General features: G+C 34.2%; 1 protein-coding gene across 6 annotated transcripts in view; it reads left to right on the forward strand.

Annotated features, from left to right (window-relative positions):
• ASPH (aspartate beta-hydroxylase) overlaps positions 1 to 19,135 on the forward strand; it is a 120,732-nt gene that overhangs the window by 35,314 nt on the left and 66,283 nt on the right. For 5 of the 6 annotated variants that reach the window (XM_072852428.1, XM_072852426.1, XM_072852429.1 and 2 more), the window contains 9 exons: positions 6,389 to 6,478; positions 8,031 to 8,105; positions 8,617 to 8,778; positions 9,971 to 10,030; positions 11,646 to 11,702; positions 12,228 to 12,272; positions 13,006 to 13,041; positions 16,774 to 16,812; positions 18,962 to 19,003. In XM_072852428.1, the coding sequence (XP_072708529.1) occupies positions 6,389 to 6,478; positions 8,031 to 8,105; positions 8,617 to 8,778; positions 9,971 to 10,030; positions 11,646 to 11,702; positions 12,228 to 12,272; positions 13,006 to 13,041; positions 16,774 to 16,812; positions 18,962 to 19,003 (606 nt within the window). The remainder of the gene's footprint in view (positions 1 to 6,388; positions 6,479 to 8,030; positions 8,106 to 8,616; positions 8,779 to 9,970; positions 10,031 to 11,645; positions 11,703 to 12,227; positions 12,273 to 13,005; positions 13,042 to 16,773; positions 16,813 to 18,961; positions 19,004 to 19,135) is intronic. The other variant, XM_072852432.1, reaches the window with a different exon arrangement.

The following is a 19,135-nucleotide window of genomic DNA, read 5'->3' on the forward strand; positions in this document are numbered from 1 at the left end:
CTTTAATGTGTTTTTTCTAGCAGTATGTGAAAAATGCACGTTGTTTGTAATACAAGGTCTCATTAGGAAAAAAGTGCATTTGCTTAGATAAACTCTCATGCTCATATGAATGTAACTTTTCTTAGCAACTTGCATGCAAGTTTAAATTTTTAGCATTTGTTCACATTGTGCTTGGTATGACTTGGTTGCAAATTGTGTGTTTCCAAGAATGTAATAAATGTCATTTAACAATTCCTGAGTTTTGGATTGTTTTTCAATGTGTGATATGAGAATGAAGAAATGGTGTGATATATTTCAAATGCTTTAGGCCAAAAAAACAGTTGGAAGGAACCATGATGTTATTCCTTTTAGACTGAGCTGTGTGATTGAATTGTTCGCTTGCAGAAATGTTGCACAGTGGTTAGAGGCAGATGTTGCAGGGGAAATGTTGTCACTTGCCTGCTTTTTACCTCAGCAGACTGCAGTTTCTCTCAAAAGTCTGAATAAAAATAGAGCTGTTGTATTTTATATATAAAATCTTTATTTCTTTTTTAATAATGTAGGAGTATTATTTTTAAATACAAATACTGCATACAGAGATTTAATGGAAAAATTTCTAAATTTTATTGAGTTAAAAATTCCTTATTCTGGAGAATGCTGCTAGTACTGACAATGTTTTTTGAAACTGGGGGCAAAGTGAAAGTAAATATTGAACATTTAAATTAAAGGATGCTGTTCTGACTGTTCTTCTGATATATTATCTAGATACCATGTCACAGCCAAATGTGAATTGAAATAGAGAAAATAGGCACAAGAGATACAACTCCAGAAGTAAAACAAACAAAAAAATATTGCTAATAATGCTACATATGGAAAAGCGAAGATGTAAGAATTATTTTACAGTCGTTACTTTGATTTAACTGAATGTGGTCAAACCAAGTTAACTTTTTTGGACTTGATTTAATTCACCAGGACATTGCTGTTTCTTCTTAATTATGGTGTACTTATTTCTTATTTTTGTAAAATATGTACTCAAGATACGTTTTTAAGTCTTGGCCTAATCTGAGGTAACAATGTCGGTAAAATTTTGTAGTATGCATTTGTGTTGTTATAACACTTTCATTTGTGTTTTAGGAAGTTGAGGATATTGTGAAAAAAATTTCTTTTGGTGATGCTCTTGACATTTCTAGATCCTACAATGGTCATACCATTGTCAAAGATTCAAAATTTACTGTGATTTTCATGCTCACAGACAAAACTGTTTTTTAGCATTCTGCAGAAGTTAGCTAACAGTAAGATAATAGAGGCATGGTCTTCACTAGATTAATGCTTTATTTGGATGCAGTTGCAGTAAGCTAAGGTTATTGGCTGGCTGCATGGTGTGAGATATTGCTAAAAGTTAGAACTAATTTGTTTAAATGGCTTAAAGCTTAAATAATTATACAAGTTTAAATTGGCATGTAACAAACATTAAGAATTCGATGAAAGCTTTTAGATAGTTGCTCATATGATGTTTTCTGATCTAAGAATGGTTCTCTTATTGAACATCTCCTCTTTTTTAAATGAAAAACTTAAAAGTAAAAGAAGCGATTAAAGAACCGCTCAAGAAATTAAAGGAGAAGCAGGAATCCAAGAAGGATGAAATCAAAGATGAGGAAGGAAAAAAGAAAGCCAGGAAAGGAAAAGATGCCACTGATCGAAAGGACAAGAAAGCTGTTGATACGAATAAATTAAAGAAAGATTCTGACAAGGCTAAAAGAGACAGAGGAAAGGAAAAGGAAAAAAGCCTAGACAAAAATGTGAAATCCAAGGAGGCTACAAAAAAATCAGCCAGTGAAAAGGATGGTACTATTCAGGTGGGAAAAGACAAAGAAACAAAAAAGGTAGTTAAAAAACCATCCAAGGAAGACAAGAAAGAAAAGAAATAAACAGAGTTCTGGTTGTGCTAATGAGGAACAGACCTCAAGAATTGAAAATTCAGCATATTTATATGAATATGGTAAATATGGCAATAAGAAGATAATGTTTTCTGGAAATAAGTGTGAAGAAAGTCTATATATAATCATTTTTTGAAAACTGTTAAGTGTGTACTGGCATTGTAAACACAAAGCAAAAATGTCTGCTGTGAAACTCAGTTATGTACATATATTAATACACCTGGCTAATAATGTGTATTGAAAAGAGAAGTATCAAATTGATGGCAATTACTTCAAGCATATTCTAAATCTGATTTTGTTTGTTTGTTTGTTTTCCCCTTTCTTTGTTTCCTTGTATTAAAATACTATTTTCTTGATGTGGGCATGAAAATGTAATGTTGTATATCAAATGCAAGTTTAAAAGCAATATTAAGAGGATTATCTGGACACATATAGGGGAAACTCACAAAAAAATATTTCTGTTTCACAAAAACAACCAAGAGGAGCATTAATAGAATGTATTGTCATTGGAATTTAGCAAATAAATGTAAATTATTCCCTGCTAAACTTTTTTTCCCTAAGTAGACTGAGAAAACTATTTTATACACAAACACTCAAACCAACTTTAGTGTTGCGTTTATTTATGAGAGTTCAGTATATACTTAACCAAAGTGTTGCAATACTTTTGTTTATTGATCCTGTGACAATATGTTCTGCTTTTCTTCTGTCCTTTCTTTCTTTCTTTTTTAGCTGTCTTTAGGTCTGAAAACTTGATTCACTGTCATTTTTCAGTTTACCGTGTCCTGATTTTTTCCGAGTTTTCCAAATTTCTGGTAATGAATAATTCTGAAAATTAGGCCACCTATTTCACCATTGATGGGTATTATTGGATTCCAATCACATTTTAAGAAGTTATATGCTACTACTACTGTATTCTGGTTGAACTTGATTAGAGAACAGCTTATGTATTTTTGCAACTATTTTGTTCAAACAAGGCTTTTGAAGTATGTGATACTTCTGTAAGCAAGCTCCTGTGTTAGTTTGCTCTTATAGCTTCTGTATTTTTAGCACTGAGGAATGATTTATCCAGCAGCCTCATTAGAATAAACAAAGTTACAAAAGATTTCTTCAGAGATATTTCAGTATGTTATTGAATATATACTTGATTTCAAGTTTATATGGAAAAGGAATATTTTCTAATTTTACTAGGCAAATAATATCACTTAGTATGTTGAAATATTAACTGCACAATAAAATGACACAAGATTCAGAACAAAATTTGTAATGAAACTTGAAGATTTATTATTGTAATACTGCAGTATTGTTTAAAAGAAAACAAAACTAAGGAGTTAAATTGAGCATGAGTATATGTATGTGGGTGGTGGTGTAAGATTAAAGTCCTGAAGGTTGATTCTGTTCATGGTTTTGCTTAAATTTTGTGTATAACAGTTGGCAATACACTGGCCTCAGACTTTCAACACAGCACATACGTGTGTCTGTAAGATGCTTTGATCCCTAGTGGTAGGGTAAGATATAATCTGATTTTTTTATTTTTTTTTGAGGAAACTTACGAAAAATAGTTCAAATGAAAGCTGTAGAAAATAGTGCAGTAGCTTAAGATTCTAGCTGTTATAATTAACAGAGGTGATATACTGAGCTATTTTCGAAATATTTATATGTGTGAAGAAGGAGGGAAAAGATGTATGCGTTATGAACATTATAGGGCTTAGGAAAAAACTCAACAGAATTAAGATCTAATAAATGCACTTGCATAATGAGCATTCTCTTTTAAGTTTCAGTGATGATAGATGTGTTTATTCATCTTTGCTCTGATAAGTGTTAAGATACATATTTGATAGAGGAGGACTCAAATCACACTTCTCAAGAATGGTGGCACAGTGGTATAGTGCACATCACTTTTAATTTTCTCCCCTAATGTGACAGAAGTTGTAACTGTCTGGGAGTGAAATTTGGAATGAGGTGCCTTTCTAGTTAACATATTATTGTATCTATGACCCAAAGTTTATCTAGTTCTAAAAAAGGTTGTTTTGTTTTTTTTTTCCAAAGAACGTTTTATGTGAGCAGCACTCCAAGCTGTACAGATAACCACACAATAAAATGAGGTTTTTGCCCCAGAGATCTGTTTTGCTGTTGTATATCTCTGTGAAATATTATTGTCATTCAACTTAATATGGCAAGTTACCACATAAGCTCAAAAATGCACCACACAAGTAAAAACTGAGTGCAACTTTATTTTGATAAAAAGATGAGAGAAGATAGTATCTTACAAAAAGTAAATGACTTAACATGTTACATACTCAACAGGATTGAATAGGAATCAGTGATAAACACGATAGATGTGTATAAAAAGCTGGAAAGTAAAGTTGAGAAATGTGTGAGCAAAACAAAGGAATATTCTTGCTAGTCCCTTCTTTCCTTTTACACACCCTAAGTGCTTGTTGGCTGTGAAATATTGACTATCTTTTGAAATACTTTGAATCCATTTATTGTTCATGAAGCAGAGCAAGTGGCTGTCTGGAATTGGAGATGTAAGTTATTGGAGGATATAAGGACATATTTAAAGAGGTGTATATGTAAAGGAAGTGAACTGTATTTTTGAAAGCAGGGTGGCTGTTTCTACGCTTCCAGATTCTGAAGAGCGAGACAGTGGCTAATATAAGTAATTGGTTTTGTCTCCATATGTAGTTAAAGATGATTGTAGAAGGAAGTAACTTCTTACTCTTGCAGCCATTAATATTATTGCAGCGAAATATGAATGTAAGTCTTAGTAATATTTTTGAATGGTTTTGTGTTTTTTTACTGACACAGAAGAAAATTGGCAAAAAATGAAGTGTAAATTTGGCTTTTTTTTTTTTTTCTAGCTTCTGATCGTGACTCCATAGTAGTGGACTCTTAGTTACCGTACTTCTAGATACAGACTAACTACTTACCTTCGTGTAATTTAAATAGTATAAAAAGGTGTAAGTAGGATTAATTCTGTTATTCCTGTTCCCATTACTTATATAGGGTAATGGAATAAGTATATGTTTTTCTCACGATGCATAAAATAATGAAATCTCTCTAGTTTACACAAAGTTGTTTTGAGGCATACTAGTCCTGTTTTTATTGAGATATGTTTGACTCCAGTAGAAACCTGGTAATTATGTTTTTTGAAAACTGTACTGACTTGAAATATACTACTTATATTGTTCCACTTAAAGTTACTTTTACAAGATTGTTAGCAGTACAGGAGTGTTCATTATAGTGTAGCCTCTGCTTTCTTAAATACTATTTTTCTGTTGATTTCTGTGCATATAGCTCTTGAGAAGCTAGTTTATTATGGGCATTGTGTGCATGTGTGTTTATTTAAGAAGGTAGTTTTATCTTAATTGACCTCGGAACTTAAATATGAACCTGCAAAAAACGATGTAGGATTGTAGGAGAATTCCGTTGGGAAGGGACTTCAGGAGGTCCTTATTCCAACATCCTGCTCAAAACAGGGTCATCTCAGAGGTATGACTAGGTTACACTGGCTGTTATCCAGTGTGGTCTTTAAAACCTTGAGGATGGGAATGCACGACGTCTCTGTGCAGCTGTTTCCACTGGTTTGACTGTCCTCATGGCAGGGTGTGTGTGGGGGGTGCGTGTGTGTGTGTAAGTTTTTCTTATATCTGGTCTGAACCTCTCGTGTTTAAGTCTTGCTTGAATCCTTCGTAATGCATAGTTGAGAGGAGGATTAGGCTAATACCAATACATTCCTTCTTGAGGATGTGATGTCTTAAGATGTGACATAATCTTTCAAGGCTATGAATTATCTTTATCTCTTACCCTGGTGTTGATCATTGCTGTTATTGGTTGCTTTCTTTTAATTGTGTTTTGATCTAGAAAGAGTCTGTAGTATAGATAGTAAGCATCTTAGTGGTGACATTCCTTCAGTCATACTTTTTCTGTAGTAATTTAGTTGTCAAAAGAAGTTGGAGATTGAGATTATTTTGAAGAAACTACAGTTCTCTTCATCAGATCTTCTAAGATTTATCATATGAATTTAAAATACCTCTTCTCATTCTGAGCAGCATGTTATAAAGTTCAAATTAGTTCTTCATAAAACCTATAAAATTGATTGTATGAAGCACTTTTTGCTCAAAGAGAAAAACAGTGAGAAAACCCTGCTGCCTATTTTTCTTCTGGGTACTGAATAGATGTTGAGAATAGCATAGTCATTTGTTCAGTTACTTCAAAATAAAGGCAAGTGCTTAAATTTCTGTCCCTTTTCTTCCCCTTCATTGTATATTTGTCTTCAAAACACGTATGTTTACTATTTGAATACACTTTAGTCTTCATATATATCACTGTATATCAGGACAGCCCTGTAATTGTGATTAATTATTTGAATACGTTTTGGAGAGTTTAACTTAATTGAAAGAACTTTCTTAGTTTATAATTGAATCAGATCAAAAAGAGTATGAAGTTAACTTTATAACTGAAAAATGCAGGCCTTAAAGAAAGATCTGTCCCAGCACAGCCAACATCACCAGAATCTGAGGAGACCATCCAGCCTGCTGAGAAGTCATATGTCGAATCAGGTAAGGTCTTTTGTAAACTATAGGTGAAACAAAAAACATGATGCTTCATTTGAATTATAACTCTGTTTCCTCCGCATGCAAACTCATTGTGTTATTTCTTTGGGTAGAAAAATAAATCTTTCATCGATTTTATGTGTTGCTTATCCACTACAGCTTATTTAAAGGGAATCACTGTTGATAACTTTATATAAATCACTGACTGTGAAAAGTTTATAATTTAAATGTATAGAAGGCACTCTTGTCAGCTCTCATGGTTACCACTGGGACCATATCACATCAGAATAACTTTCTGCTGATGTACAGTTGTGGTTTTGATATGTGTGCAACAGTATACCCAGTCAGAATAACAGCAGATTCTCCACCTTAAAAACAAAAAAAAAACCCAAACAAACCAACAAACAAAAAAAACCCCAACAACCAACTTCACAAGATTAATCAAATATTCACTTTTCCACTAAAACCAATAGTATATCATAAATACAATAAATACAGCTTATAGTGTTGAAAATAATCATTTAAACATTTTAAAAGCCCTATAAGTATTAGTAAAATTTATTAGGTTCAATAGGAATTCAAGAAAAAATATTTTTACACATCAGGTTTCAGATATATTATTTGCATTTTAGTGTTATTCAGAGAGTACATATTTTTTCCTGTTCCTTGAAGAGGCTTATCTTACTTCATGTTTATGTCAACCTAACACAATAATGCACAAATATGGAGCATATGGTCAATAAAATGGAATATAGAATTGGTTTTAAAAGGCTTGCATTACTTTTTCTTAAGTAATCATTTATAAAATGTATCAAGTTAAGATGTCGTTTCCTCCCCCCCCCCCCCCCCCCCAACTGGTACCATTTTGGATCTTTATTTGAAAAATGCAGCTGTTATTTGGTTTTGTGCTGTTGAGTTTCTTAATGTTAATTTCAGGACATTTATATGAAGGCAACACTTCATACAAATTACTGTTATATCCTGGGCTGGTGTGTTAGATGACAATCACTCCTCCCTGAAATCAGTTTGTGATTTATTCTGCTATGAATTGCCAGGAGAAGACCTTGATATTGTAATATTAGCATCTATTTTCCCTGTTTATAAAGCCAACAAAACCCCACTTCTGCAAGTGACATTTTGTTGTCATATATGACATGCTAATACTGCTGCCTAAATTGTAGGAAAGTAGTGGATGAAAGTGATAGTAAAATAATTACTTAGAAGAGAATTATTGGTTTGACTAGTTATCTGAAGTTATTATTGTTACTGCCACTGAGAAAAAGATATGTGCAGAAAATGCAGTGTAGATAAATTCTTCCAAATCATCTTCAGAATGAATCTGATGTGATCGATGCAATACTTTCCATACGGGAGAGTAAGCAAAACCAAATTGTTTTTGTAATTGCATGAGTTGCAGAGGTTCACCAAGTCAATCTCTATGGAACTTTATGGAATGGAATAAGAACTTTATGGAGGCTATTAAAAGCTGCAAGCCTTGAGCTAATGTTTAGACTTTGCCTTTTGCACTTACCTTCACTGCAATTTATAATCCTTTTAGAGCACAAGAATGCTGACACAGAATTGGAAGAAGAAATTGAGTCTGTTCTTCATGAAGCTCTCCATTCCCAGCCTGGTAATGCATTAACACTTAAAAATCACTGAAGAATTTATAAATACTGCCATAGGCTAGATGAACCTCAGAAACTGGTTTTGGTATGCACTGAAAGTACTTTAGCCTGCACAAAACATTCTAATCAGCTAATTTGTCATTTTCAAGAAAATTCATAAAGTTCAGTCACCAAATCCTAAAACTGTGGCCTCTTATGCAGAGGTGTTTGGCAGTAGTAGCTCAAATCAGTCAGTGGACAAAAAACTTCCTCAAAATGCTGTGTAGAGTGCAAGAATGGATAAACAGAGATGGCTTTTACTGTGGTGTTCTCCAGGAGCAAAAAAGGCACTGGCAAGTCAGTGCAGATACTTTGGTTTTAGACTGCTGGAAGGTGCAGAGAAGTCATCTGTCCTCCTCCCCCTTCCCTTTGGGGACTAGTTGAAAAACACAAAGGGTGTGCTGCAGACTGAATATGTGCTGGTAATAGAATTTACCAAAGAGTATCTATTCTCTAACAATCTGTATTATTGATTAGGAGAGAGGCACGAAGATGTAGATGAAAGTATAAATGACCAGTGGCAAGTGAAGGAAGAAATACATGGAGAAACTTTTGAAACTCCTACAACAGATGACTTGCTCAGAGAATTAGAGAATGAAATGCCAGAAGCATATGAGACACCAGACTCAGTTCAGAAAGGTATCTGAATGACTAAATATATTTAAAATTAATTTTTTGCCAACAGTAAGAACAGAGAAATCGAAATATGTCTCATTAAAAACTTGTAATTTTTACTTGCAATAGAGACCTAGCAAATGTCAACCACAGCAAATATTATTTAGCAAATACATTTTTTTTTTTAATCAAAATGAGGTATTTTAATGCGATGTGTTTTGTAATCCAGGTAACTATATATTATTGTTTACTTACTGCTATATTGACTTTCAACCAAACAAATGAATCTGTGCTCCAGGTATGCATATTTCCCCCCAATAGAGGAACTTCTGTAGTATCTATACGGAGTCTGCTTCTGGACTTTCTAGTTTATTAAACTAAATTTTAAGAGTTTATTAGCACAGCCTTTTGTAGACAGACTTATTCTCACTCCACTTTCCTTCGAATGTGTCTCTCTAAGAGAATGTTACACATGAACTATATTGCAAGTCCTGCTGAGAACATAACATCATATAAGGAAGATGCTCATATCCTGCTGCCTTGGGCCATTGACAGGATGATAAAAATTGTTTGTAATCGAAATATTAAAACAGAATCATATGATCTAAATCCAACTTAGGGAAAAATATTTCTGAATGCTTTTTATCTGCAGTGCTGAAAATTTTACATATATCTTAATACCTTTTTTTGAAAAACTCACGTAATGGATGTCATCTAAGAGTTTTTTGATTGCTGGAAGTACACTGAGATTCTTTCTTCAAAGCTGAAGTAATTCTTTTCAGTCCAGGTCTATTATACCTCCTTATCCCTGTATCTCTTCTGTTCATCCACAGTGCAAGTTGAAGTAAGGGAATAGAGGAGAAATTCAAATTCCAGTTATTTTAAATCTTTAGAATTACTATTAAGAAGGCAAAGTGAATATGTTCTACTTTCTTTACATTTACACAGAAATTTCTGTGGAGAGTAATCTTTTTTTGAGCAAAAGTGTATAGAGTTTATGTGTTCATACACATTCTCAGTATTATATATAAGAATAAAATTACAAATTTTATTCTTTCAATCTATATACATATCTTGCTGGCATTAGAAGAAATTTGCTTAGAATTTCTGCTTAGAAGTTAGACTCTATTCTTACATAATATTCTGTTATGGGGTTTGTGGTATCATGTATTGATTTAAAAATTTTAAAATTTGTAAATACATATTTGTTTCTCAGATGCCGATCTTTTGGCAGATGATCTTGGAGCAATAGAGCCTGAACCACATGAAGCTCAAGGTATAATTTTGTTTTTCCAAACTCTGTTATATTGTTTTTCTGCTTAAATGTAGCAAATTATATGAGAAAGCAAAATAGAAAAGGTTAGACTGGTTTAATAATATATAATTTTGAAAAAAACTTTTTCTCCAAACAACTGTTCTTGATTGTCTTGGATATTTTTACTCTGAGATGACTCTATCATATTTGTTATTGCAAACGGTTCTTAAAAAGAACAGATGATAGGTATGGAAACTTTGCTTTCATTGGTGCAAAAACTTCATTTTTGCTTTTTTATGTGTTTCTTGTTGTTGTGTATCATTGGGATCTGGATAGGCAAGACATCTGTGGTTGTACAGTCTAAGAAAGTGAGAATGACATTTATTGCTTATATTACTGTCTTATAGTCTACAATGCTAAGGTTCTTGCCTATTATTCTTGGCATTAGTCAGAAACTTGTGTTCTCACATGAAACCTGTCACCTTTCAGAAGCATCCAGTTTGTAACCTTTCCTTCAGGACTTGTTTGTTTCTTTATGGCCAATTATACTGTCAGAGTGAGTCAGCACCCAGGGCTTCATTCTGAACTATCCTTGCACTGTCTTTCTGCACACCCTAATTCATCTTTAAAGCTTTTTGAAATTTTGCCTGGTCTAATCCAGTTAGCTTATAGTCATCTTCATATTGTGCTTGTTATCGCATACAGTGACATTAGCTCATCTTTCCCATTATGAAGAAACATTAGGTGGATATTACAGTTTCTCTGCTACCTGATAAGTATTTTCTTCTGGATGCTAATAATGCTTCTTCGTAGTAGAGGCAGCCTCTTCCATTTACATTAGACATTGATTTCTGTTTGGACTAGGCTGCTTATTCTTTGGCTCAATGTTAGTTCTGGACTTTACAGTCTTGTTTGATGCCAAATATGACAGAAAAATATTTTTATTGGTTTGACACAGCTAAAACTGCTTATTCCTATCTTTGTGGGAGATCACTGCTTTCCAGTTTTACCGATTTAGAATCCAAGCTGTGATACTTCCAAAGTAAAAGGATAGTTACTTTACCTTCAGTACCATGTGTTGTCAGATGTATCATACTGAGCATATTAATAACATCACAAAGAATTGTAGTCACAGAGGAAAATAATCCGCATATTTAGCTATGCAGTGAAAAAATATAAATTGCTCTAAATCTGTGATGCTAGAAGCAAATGTACATATTTCTCAAGGTCTAATTTGTGGCTCTTATCTTGTCTTCTGTAGATCATCACCAGTGGTCCCCCTACAAATTAGTAAAGAAGCTACTTTAGAACTTTGAGGATAGGGGAAGATTACATTTTTTATTGATATTAGAAGAACTATTAAAAAATATTCATGGAGACTAATGGCTCTTGTGGATCTAGTTTTCATACAGAGAGTATAACAGGACTAGAAGAGAGGGTGGCCCAGCACCTTCCATTAGATTGCCATGTGTCAAGTTGCAACTGTCTGTAAGGTTTTAATTTGTCAGTTTTCAACTAAGGAGCTACATTTAGCTATTGACAGACACATTATGGATGCAAGTTAAAATAATAAGAGTATTAAAAATATTTTATATTTCTAATTTAAAAAAAAACTTTTTTATTATTTAATTTACAGTTTTATATGAATATGATATGGATGTGGAAAAGACAGTAAGTGATCCAGAAGCTCCAGGTTTGTAAAGTTTCATGACTTCAGATTATAATATAATCACTTATACTTTTTTAAACATGCTTCAAAGTAATGTGTCATATTGACTGTTTCATCACAGTTTTATTTTCAAACAGTTGTTTTCGGATAGTTTCAAATAAGCCTGATCTTTGCAGCTGTGTTACCGTTACAGTTGTGAACACAACACTCCACAAATCCAATCCACAAATACTTACATATAAATAACTTGTTCTGTCAGGAGTCTTCCAGTCTAATCAATAGATTGTCTAAGACCTATTTGTATTCTTAATTTTAAGCCTAAATACAAATATGCATTAACTTATTATAGTGTGTGACTTACGGTGTAGCTCCTAGATGTGTTTTACAATCTAGCTGTCACTTCCAAATGAAACGTTGTAGTATTAACTCAGTATGTTTAGTTCTGTTACTCTTGAGCTAAATATGTGACATTTTAAACTTCTCTTGTGCTATTTAGATGTTGCATGAAAATTTGAATAGAATGTAAAATATTAACTATTTATGTTTAAGGTGACTCTGAGCTAATGCTAGAAGATGCTATTGAACATTACACAGGTACCATCCAAAGTCTTATTTCTTTTTATTGAATTTTGTCCCCAAATCTGGCCAAAAAAAACCCAAAACATTGGAGCTCATAGATAGCATCAGTTCCTTAGTAAGTTATTACATCTGTATTTTTATTTACATTCTGAAAAAATATGAAGATCTACATGAATACTACTGTTCTGTAATGTCAGCCAAATGGGCAGAATAATATTTTGAGTGTTAAATTTGCAGGAGAATGGGTGTTTGTATTCTAAATTGCATAGAAATGTTTCTGTGCATAAAAAGTAATTTGAATTTGCTAAAGATGTTGAAGTTAGTGTGATAAGTGTCAGGAAAAAAGTAATATATTTAAAAAAAAATTTTTAAAAGCAAGCCAGCCACAACAAACGGGTTCCAAAATTCCACTGTAGAAGTTTTCTGTATATAGAAATTATTTATGAGTATTTCCATTCTGAATTGTAGGTAATTTGTAGATGATTTCATGAACTGTATAAGGAAAGCCTACTGATAGTGCTTTAGCTTTAAGTCTATCTTGTGATGCCAAAAAATGAGTCAGTTCTTTCTGCAGGATCTTTTAGAAATCTTCATCTTTGTTGAACTGTTATTAACTTTAATACAGTATAAAATACTATAGTTTTGAATATCTTTTTTGTCCTGAATAAACTTGACACTGTATTATTTGTGTGTATTTATTGCCTTAAAATTCCATGGATATTCATACTGATTTTTTTTCTTTAAACAGAGGACGAAGTGCATGGGGATTATAATGAAGACCATGGTATGACGACTGCTATATTTAGTGAAATGACAGTACCAAAGTCTTTCATTAATATGAAAGTGAAATTACTTTGTCCTAAAATTATCCATGCTGTCACATTACTTTGCAAGTTTTCATTTAAGGGTTGGGGTTTTTTTTGTGTTCAAACCCCATGTGTACGTAAGCAATCAATTGGTCTTTAACACTGGAACAAGTTTAAAGTATGTGTATAGGTTATATTCCCATATTTGTCCTCTTTGTCATACTTTGTGCTTATGTGGCATAAGAAAGTTGAAGACTTCGCATGCCCTTTTTCTTAGGAAACCCTAGCCAAGTCAGCTGTGATTCATTGCATCTGTATAGCTCAGTGTTACCTTTTCATCTTGTCTGTAACTACCAGTTCTTTGGAGATGACTCTGTTTTAGTTTTATTTGATTTATGATTTGCTAATGATTGCTGACACCAAATCAAAAAGTAAACGAGAAGATGACTCGTGGTGACAGTCTTGAAACAAAGGTATGTGGTTGTGATTCCTTCTGTGAGATCCTTCTGGGGGACTACCATACTTCAGAGAAGTTAAGCATATCTTCAAAGCACTCTTATTTATTTTCCATGTTTATGTAACCTGAGCAAAGGACAGCGATTCTTAACTTCAAAATATTTGAGACGGAAAACCTTGCGGTTCATTCTTTGTCATCAGGAGGGAAGTTCTGACATCCACCTTTGGGATAGAAGTCAAAATCCCACTGAAGGACTTTCAGTGGCCCAAAGGTGTATTCAGCCCTTAGTCCATGTCTTTCTCAGTCTGCAGAAAAGAATTATTTGCCTCAGCTATGATGCCCTTGGCAAAATACGTCAGCATCAATAGGACGGAAGAGCAAGAGAGACCTAGCTTTTTTCCCCCGGGCTTATTGTTTACTCTCCTTTCCAGGAGATACCTATTTTACAATCAATTCCTAATCAAGAATCACTTCTCTTGCTTCTCACACCTAGATATGAAGGAGAAGTGCAACTTTTAATCTTTACTTTTCATACTGCTTCATATGTAGTGGTGACATGAACAGAGAGAGGACCCTTCCACGGTCCCTGCCCTTAGGAAGATCATCTGTACCTGCTTTTGGAGTAAGATGATCATGGAGGTTTCCAAAGTAATTTGCGTCAGTTTTCCATAGAATCAGTTCCAAAACCATTTCATATTCTGCAGTCTCTTCTGGCCCCGGCACAAAAACAGTGAATCACTCTTTTTTGTGAGTAGTTCATGTGCTTTGGCAAGCAGTGGCTTCATGTGTGATTGCTACTATATGCTGCAATGAGAGTTTTAAATAGTATCAGATAAATCAGATTTAGGTTTTTGCTACTCTTTCTTTACTATTCCAAATGTTCTGATTAGGCTGATGAAGAGAATAGGAAGTTCCATTCTTTTTCTCAAAAGGAAATTTCAAGGTAGGTGATTGTCAAAAAATTATTATTATTGGCTACTAAATTTCCCGGCTTTTTTACGCAGCAATTTATGCCTGCAGTTCAACATAATCCATGACAAACTGCTTTTCTCTTGATAAAAGTTCACCTTTTCATGGCAGAATTTTGCCTTGCTTCCAAGTTCTCCCTTGAAGACATTCTCGTTATGAGAGAAAGCACAATGCTTTCTTTGTACTTCTTAGAGGAATTTCATTTGAGAGCTCTAGCCTGGAGCAGTGTAGAAGAAAAAGACCAATCATGTGAGGCATTGAGTGTTCTTGGCATTTGCAAGATTTGATTGATTGATTTTTTTTTTATTTTTTTTTTAATCCCCTGTCTGCCCCATCTTGAAAGTTTCATAAAGTTACAAAGTTATTTGGAATTTTGCTGTTTGTTCCAAGGGCATACCTGTGTACAGGCACCCTTATTTCTAGGCACTCATCGGTGTCTCAGAAATAACCAGAGAAAATAATCAGAAATTGCTATCAGGATCCCTAGAAAAGATGAGACACACCACTGGGGAAGACAGTCTAATCACACACAGTCCTATAAGCTCACCTCTTTTGTTGTCAGTCCTTTAAGGTTTGAGCTAACCAGCCAACCATGGATATCTCTGAAGATGTGCTGAAAGATGTAAGGTCGTCTTTCTGTGACACACCATTTTTTCCTTCTGAGTTCAGTCTATAGTTTCAGGGCATAGGAGTTGCAATTGTTCAAGAATGTGTGCTAGACACCATTTTAGCAGTTGTAGTACCTAGTTTTCATTCCTGTCATCTCCTGGCCCATCTTTCTTGTACCTTTTGACATGCTTTTGATTGAATCGAAAATGAAACAGCTTTGCTCTTTTTCTGGAGAAGAGAGTTTTTAACACCTGTTATCTAAAGTCAAAGAAGGGATGGAGGCCATCATGGAGATCTGAAATTCTTTCTCTCAAATGTAAAGCTTGTATTTTTGACAGTAGTTCCAAAACTGCAGTTCACGTTCACCAGAAGATTACTTTAAAGCTTTAGATGCAAGTGTCTGAGAAATCAGCAGAAGTATAAGCTTCTCTATTCTAGAGTCAATGTATCTTATCTCTGTCAGATGTGTTTCCCCTGTTCGGGCAGATGCTCTGATGTAATATTTTCTCCAATCCTGGTGCTTCCTAGGATTCTCAGAAAGCTGAGAGGGCAGTGCCAAGATGATTGTTGGCCAGAGCAGTTCAGTTTCTTTTCTGACTCTTGCTTTGTATGACTTCGTTCTTAACTCAGATGAGCTACCAGCTCTACTAGGATTGCAGTTCCTGTAATCAGTTCTACTTTGCATGGTGTTGGGAGAAACTGAAGGCCTGTGGTAGGCTGCACCCACTTTGTGTGTCTAGCATGTTGAAAGGAACAGTTTCTTCATGCCTTCTGCAGTTATTGCTAATGCTAAAAATTCTTTAGTTAAAATGAGTATATGTGCCCACACTGAAGTGTGTAAATGGATTGATCATGTAACTTGAATACAGGAACTCAGTTATTGTACACAACTTTCAGTAGTTTTATGAAGCATTTTATACAATTCGTAGCAGTGAAACTAGAGAAACAAGGCAAGTTTGAGATTTTAATTAGAAGTGAAGAGTTCTGGATGTTTTTTTAAGAACATACTGTAAGAACTTTTTTTTTTTTTTTTTTTAAAGGGATGGAGGGGGAGCCAAGTGACTATTAGTGCCTTTTAAGATAAAACAGTAGTAGAAAGATTTTATTTTTTTAAAAATCTTATGTAAATAACCTTTTTCAGCTGAGGGTTAGTACCTGTTAAGATAATGAAATTATCCAAACCATTGGATGAACACTGGACTTTAGTTCTAAAAATCACAATGAATGTATATTGAAAATTCAGGCAATTAATGGATAGCATTTTGTCTATTTTCAGACATTATCTAAAGTAAAGTAATGAATATTCTTAACCTATTTCTTATTCAGAGTTAGAAAAACTGGCTCTTTACTTAAAGATTAGGAGTGTAGGTGAATTACAAGAATTGTACAGAATGATAGCCTTTTTGTTGTCATTGTTCTCAGTATTTCATCTGTGTGGATAGAAATGCTTGAAATTTCAGCATTATGTTCACATTTGGTGTTTGTTTTATGTCTAGAGTTTCTACTATAAGCTCCAGTAAAGGTTCATATATCTATTCAGGCTCCCAAACTGGAGAAAGTCTGTGAGAGCTTTGCATTTATCAGTGAAGACATGAACTGGATGCTTAACAACCAAATTTTTAGGATACTTCGTGCATATCAACTCAGCAGGAACTTTATTTTTCTTTCCTTTCAGAACCAAAACATGAAAAGCAGACTGAGACTCAAGATACAGGTATATACATGTATATGTATGTATATATGTGTGTGTATGTGTGGGTGGGTGGGGTGTGTGTACACTCCCACACACATCCCTCCATGTATATATATTTATAGATATATGGAGCATATTAGAAAAATCTTTGTTTCATATGTAATTACAGTAGAAATACCTCTAAAATAAATGTTATTTGGAATATATATGATTTTCAAAATCAGCAAAATATTTTAATAAAGTTAGCATAAAAATCATTAACTTAATTTTGCTGTTTATATATATTGAAATATGTAATCTGTGTCATCTTCAGTCACGATATATTGCCTATTATGGCAAAGGTGCATTACAGTTTGTATAGGTATAAAGTTAGGTTTTTGAGTATGAACTGAGACAGGTTCTTTTAATATACTATCCTTGAGGATTCATCTTTAAGGTCTCAACTGACACAAAGTGGGGCACATGAGGGTTTTTGTGGACATTTGGAACACAGCAGTTCAGCACAGACAGTCAACCTGCTCCCTGCTGTGAGCGTTGCTCGTAACCTTGTAACCAGTGCTTAAGATCATTCAGAATTTACAGGCTGTCAATACTAGCTCTACTTTGATGCATACTTTTTGCTACTGCCTTTGTCTAACTAGCAGAACCAATTAAAAAATTATTTGTCTGCAGTACTCTCTCTGGATCCTATATACTTTGTTGTCTTGAAATACCAGCTGTTTTGAGAGTCATCTCAGACAGCTGATTCAAAAAGACACATTTGTTTAGAATGAAGTCAAGAAATTCTCTACTGTAAATAAATTGCATCTGTTTTGTCACCTTTGTGATCATAAGCTTAAGAGGACAGTCAAATGAGTTAAAAGGTGCCATAATAAAAGAAAATAAAACTAAAAATAATTTATTTTTCCATGGAACCTATATGAAGAAATTGCTCATTGCCCTTCAGGAAGGAAAGTAGGACCCACCATGGAATTGCATGTTTATCCAAATAAAAAGACTTCTATAGGAAAAGATTATAGGGGTTTTTTTGTTTGGTTTTTAATATGTCTAGCAGATTGAGTTGATGCTGCAAAAGATGAAAGTGGGAGTACTGATTATGCTTAGAAACATTAAGGATTGTTTTTAAAATTTCAGTTTTTAAGGTTACTGTGTCTTAATCCAAACAACTTTTTTTCAGAAGGTACAATTTTGAAATATTTACCTAATGAATACAGCAGTTCTTTAGTGAAACAGGGAAGAAAAGTTAAGAAGTAATTTCTTTTTTTCCTCAAATTCATCCAAGTTCCTGTTTGTTTATAGCAATTTACTGTTCACAGTTAAACGTGTCTATGTGCTAGCTGTGTTCTTTTGTCTTGTATGTAAGTTTCATCAGTTGAGGGCTTGACTTCGTTATTGCTGTCGTGGTTTAACCCCAGCCAGCAACTAAGCACCATCCAGCCGCTTGCTCATTCCCCCCGGTGGGATGGGGGAGAGAATTGGAAGAGTAAAAGTGAGAAAACTCGTGGGTTCAGATAAAGACAATTTAATAGGTAAAGCAAAAGTTGCGCACGCAAGCAAAGCAGAACAAGGAATCCATTCACTCCTTCCCATGGGCAGGCAGGTGTTCAGCCATCTCCAGTTAAGCAGAGCTCCATCACGTGTAACGGTTACTTGGGAAGACAAACGCTGAGTGTCCCCCTCTTCCTCCTCCTTCCCCCAGCTTTATATACTGAGCATGACGGCATATGGTGTGGAATAGCCCTTTGGTCAGTTGGGGTCAGCTGTCCCAGCTGTGTCCCCCCTCCCAACTTCTTGTGCACCCCCAGCCTACTCGCTGGTGGGGTGGGGTGAGAAGCAGAAAAGGCCTTGACTCTGTGTGAGCACTGCTCAGCAGTAACGAAAACACCCCTGTGTTATGAACCCTGTTTCCAGCACAAATCCAAAATACAGCCCCATCCTAGCTACTATGAAGAAAATTAACTCTATCCCAGCCAAAACCAGCGCAATTGCTCTGAATTGAGTGTTTTCTTAGTTATTGAGGATCTTCCAGAGGAGGTGAATGAAGCCACGGAGCCAGGTATATATTTTGTAATTGTGATCTTAAAGTGTTTTGATTAAATACATGCATTCTGAAATCTGATGTAAACAAAAAAAAGTTCATTATATACTTTTTTTATACTTTCTCCTATAGATGAAATTATTGAAGATTTTGATATTGATAAAGAGCCATCAGGTATGAGTTTTTATAGTTTGTGAAAGAAAACATTTTTTCTTTCATTTTTATTTCTTAATATAATTAAAAAACTAACAAACAAAAAACGAAGCAGAGAAATATGCCGAACAGAATCATAGAATGGGTTGGCTT

The sequence above is a fragment of the Ciconia boyciana genome, chromosome 2, assembly GCF_034638445.1.
Source record: "Ciconia boyciana chromosome 2, ASM3463844v1, whole genome shotgun sequence".
Classification (NCBI taxonomy): domain Eukaryota; kingdom Metazoa; phylum Chordata; class Aves; order Ciconiiformes; family Ciconiidae; genus Ciconia; species Ciconia boyciana.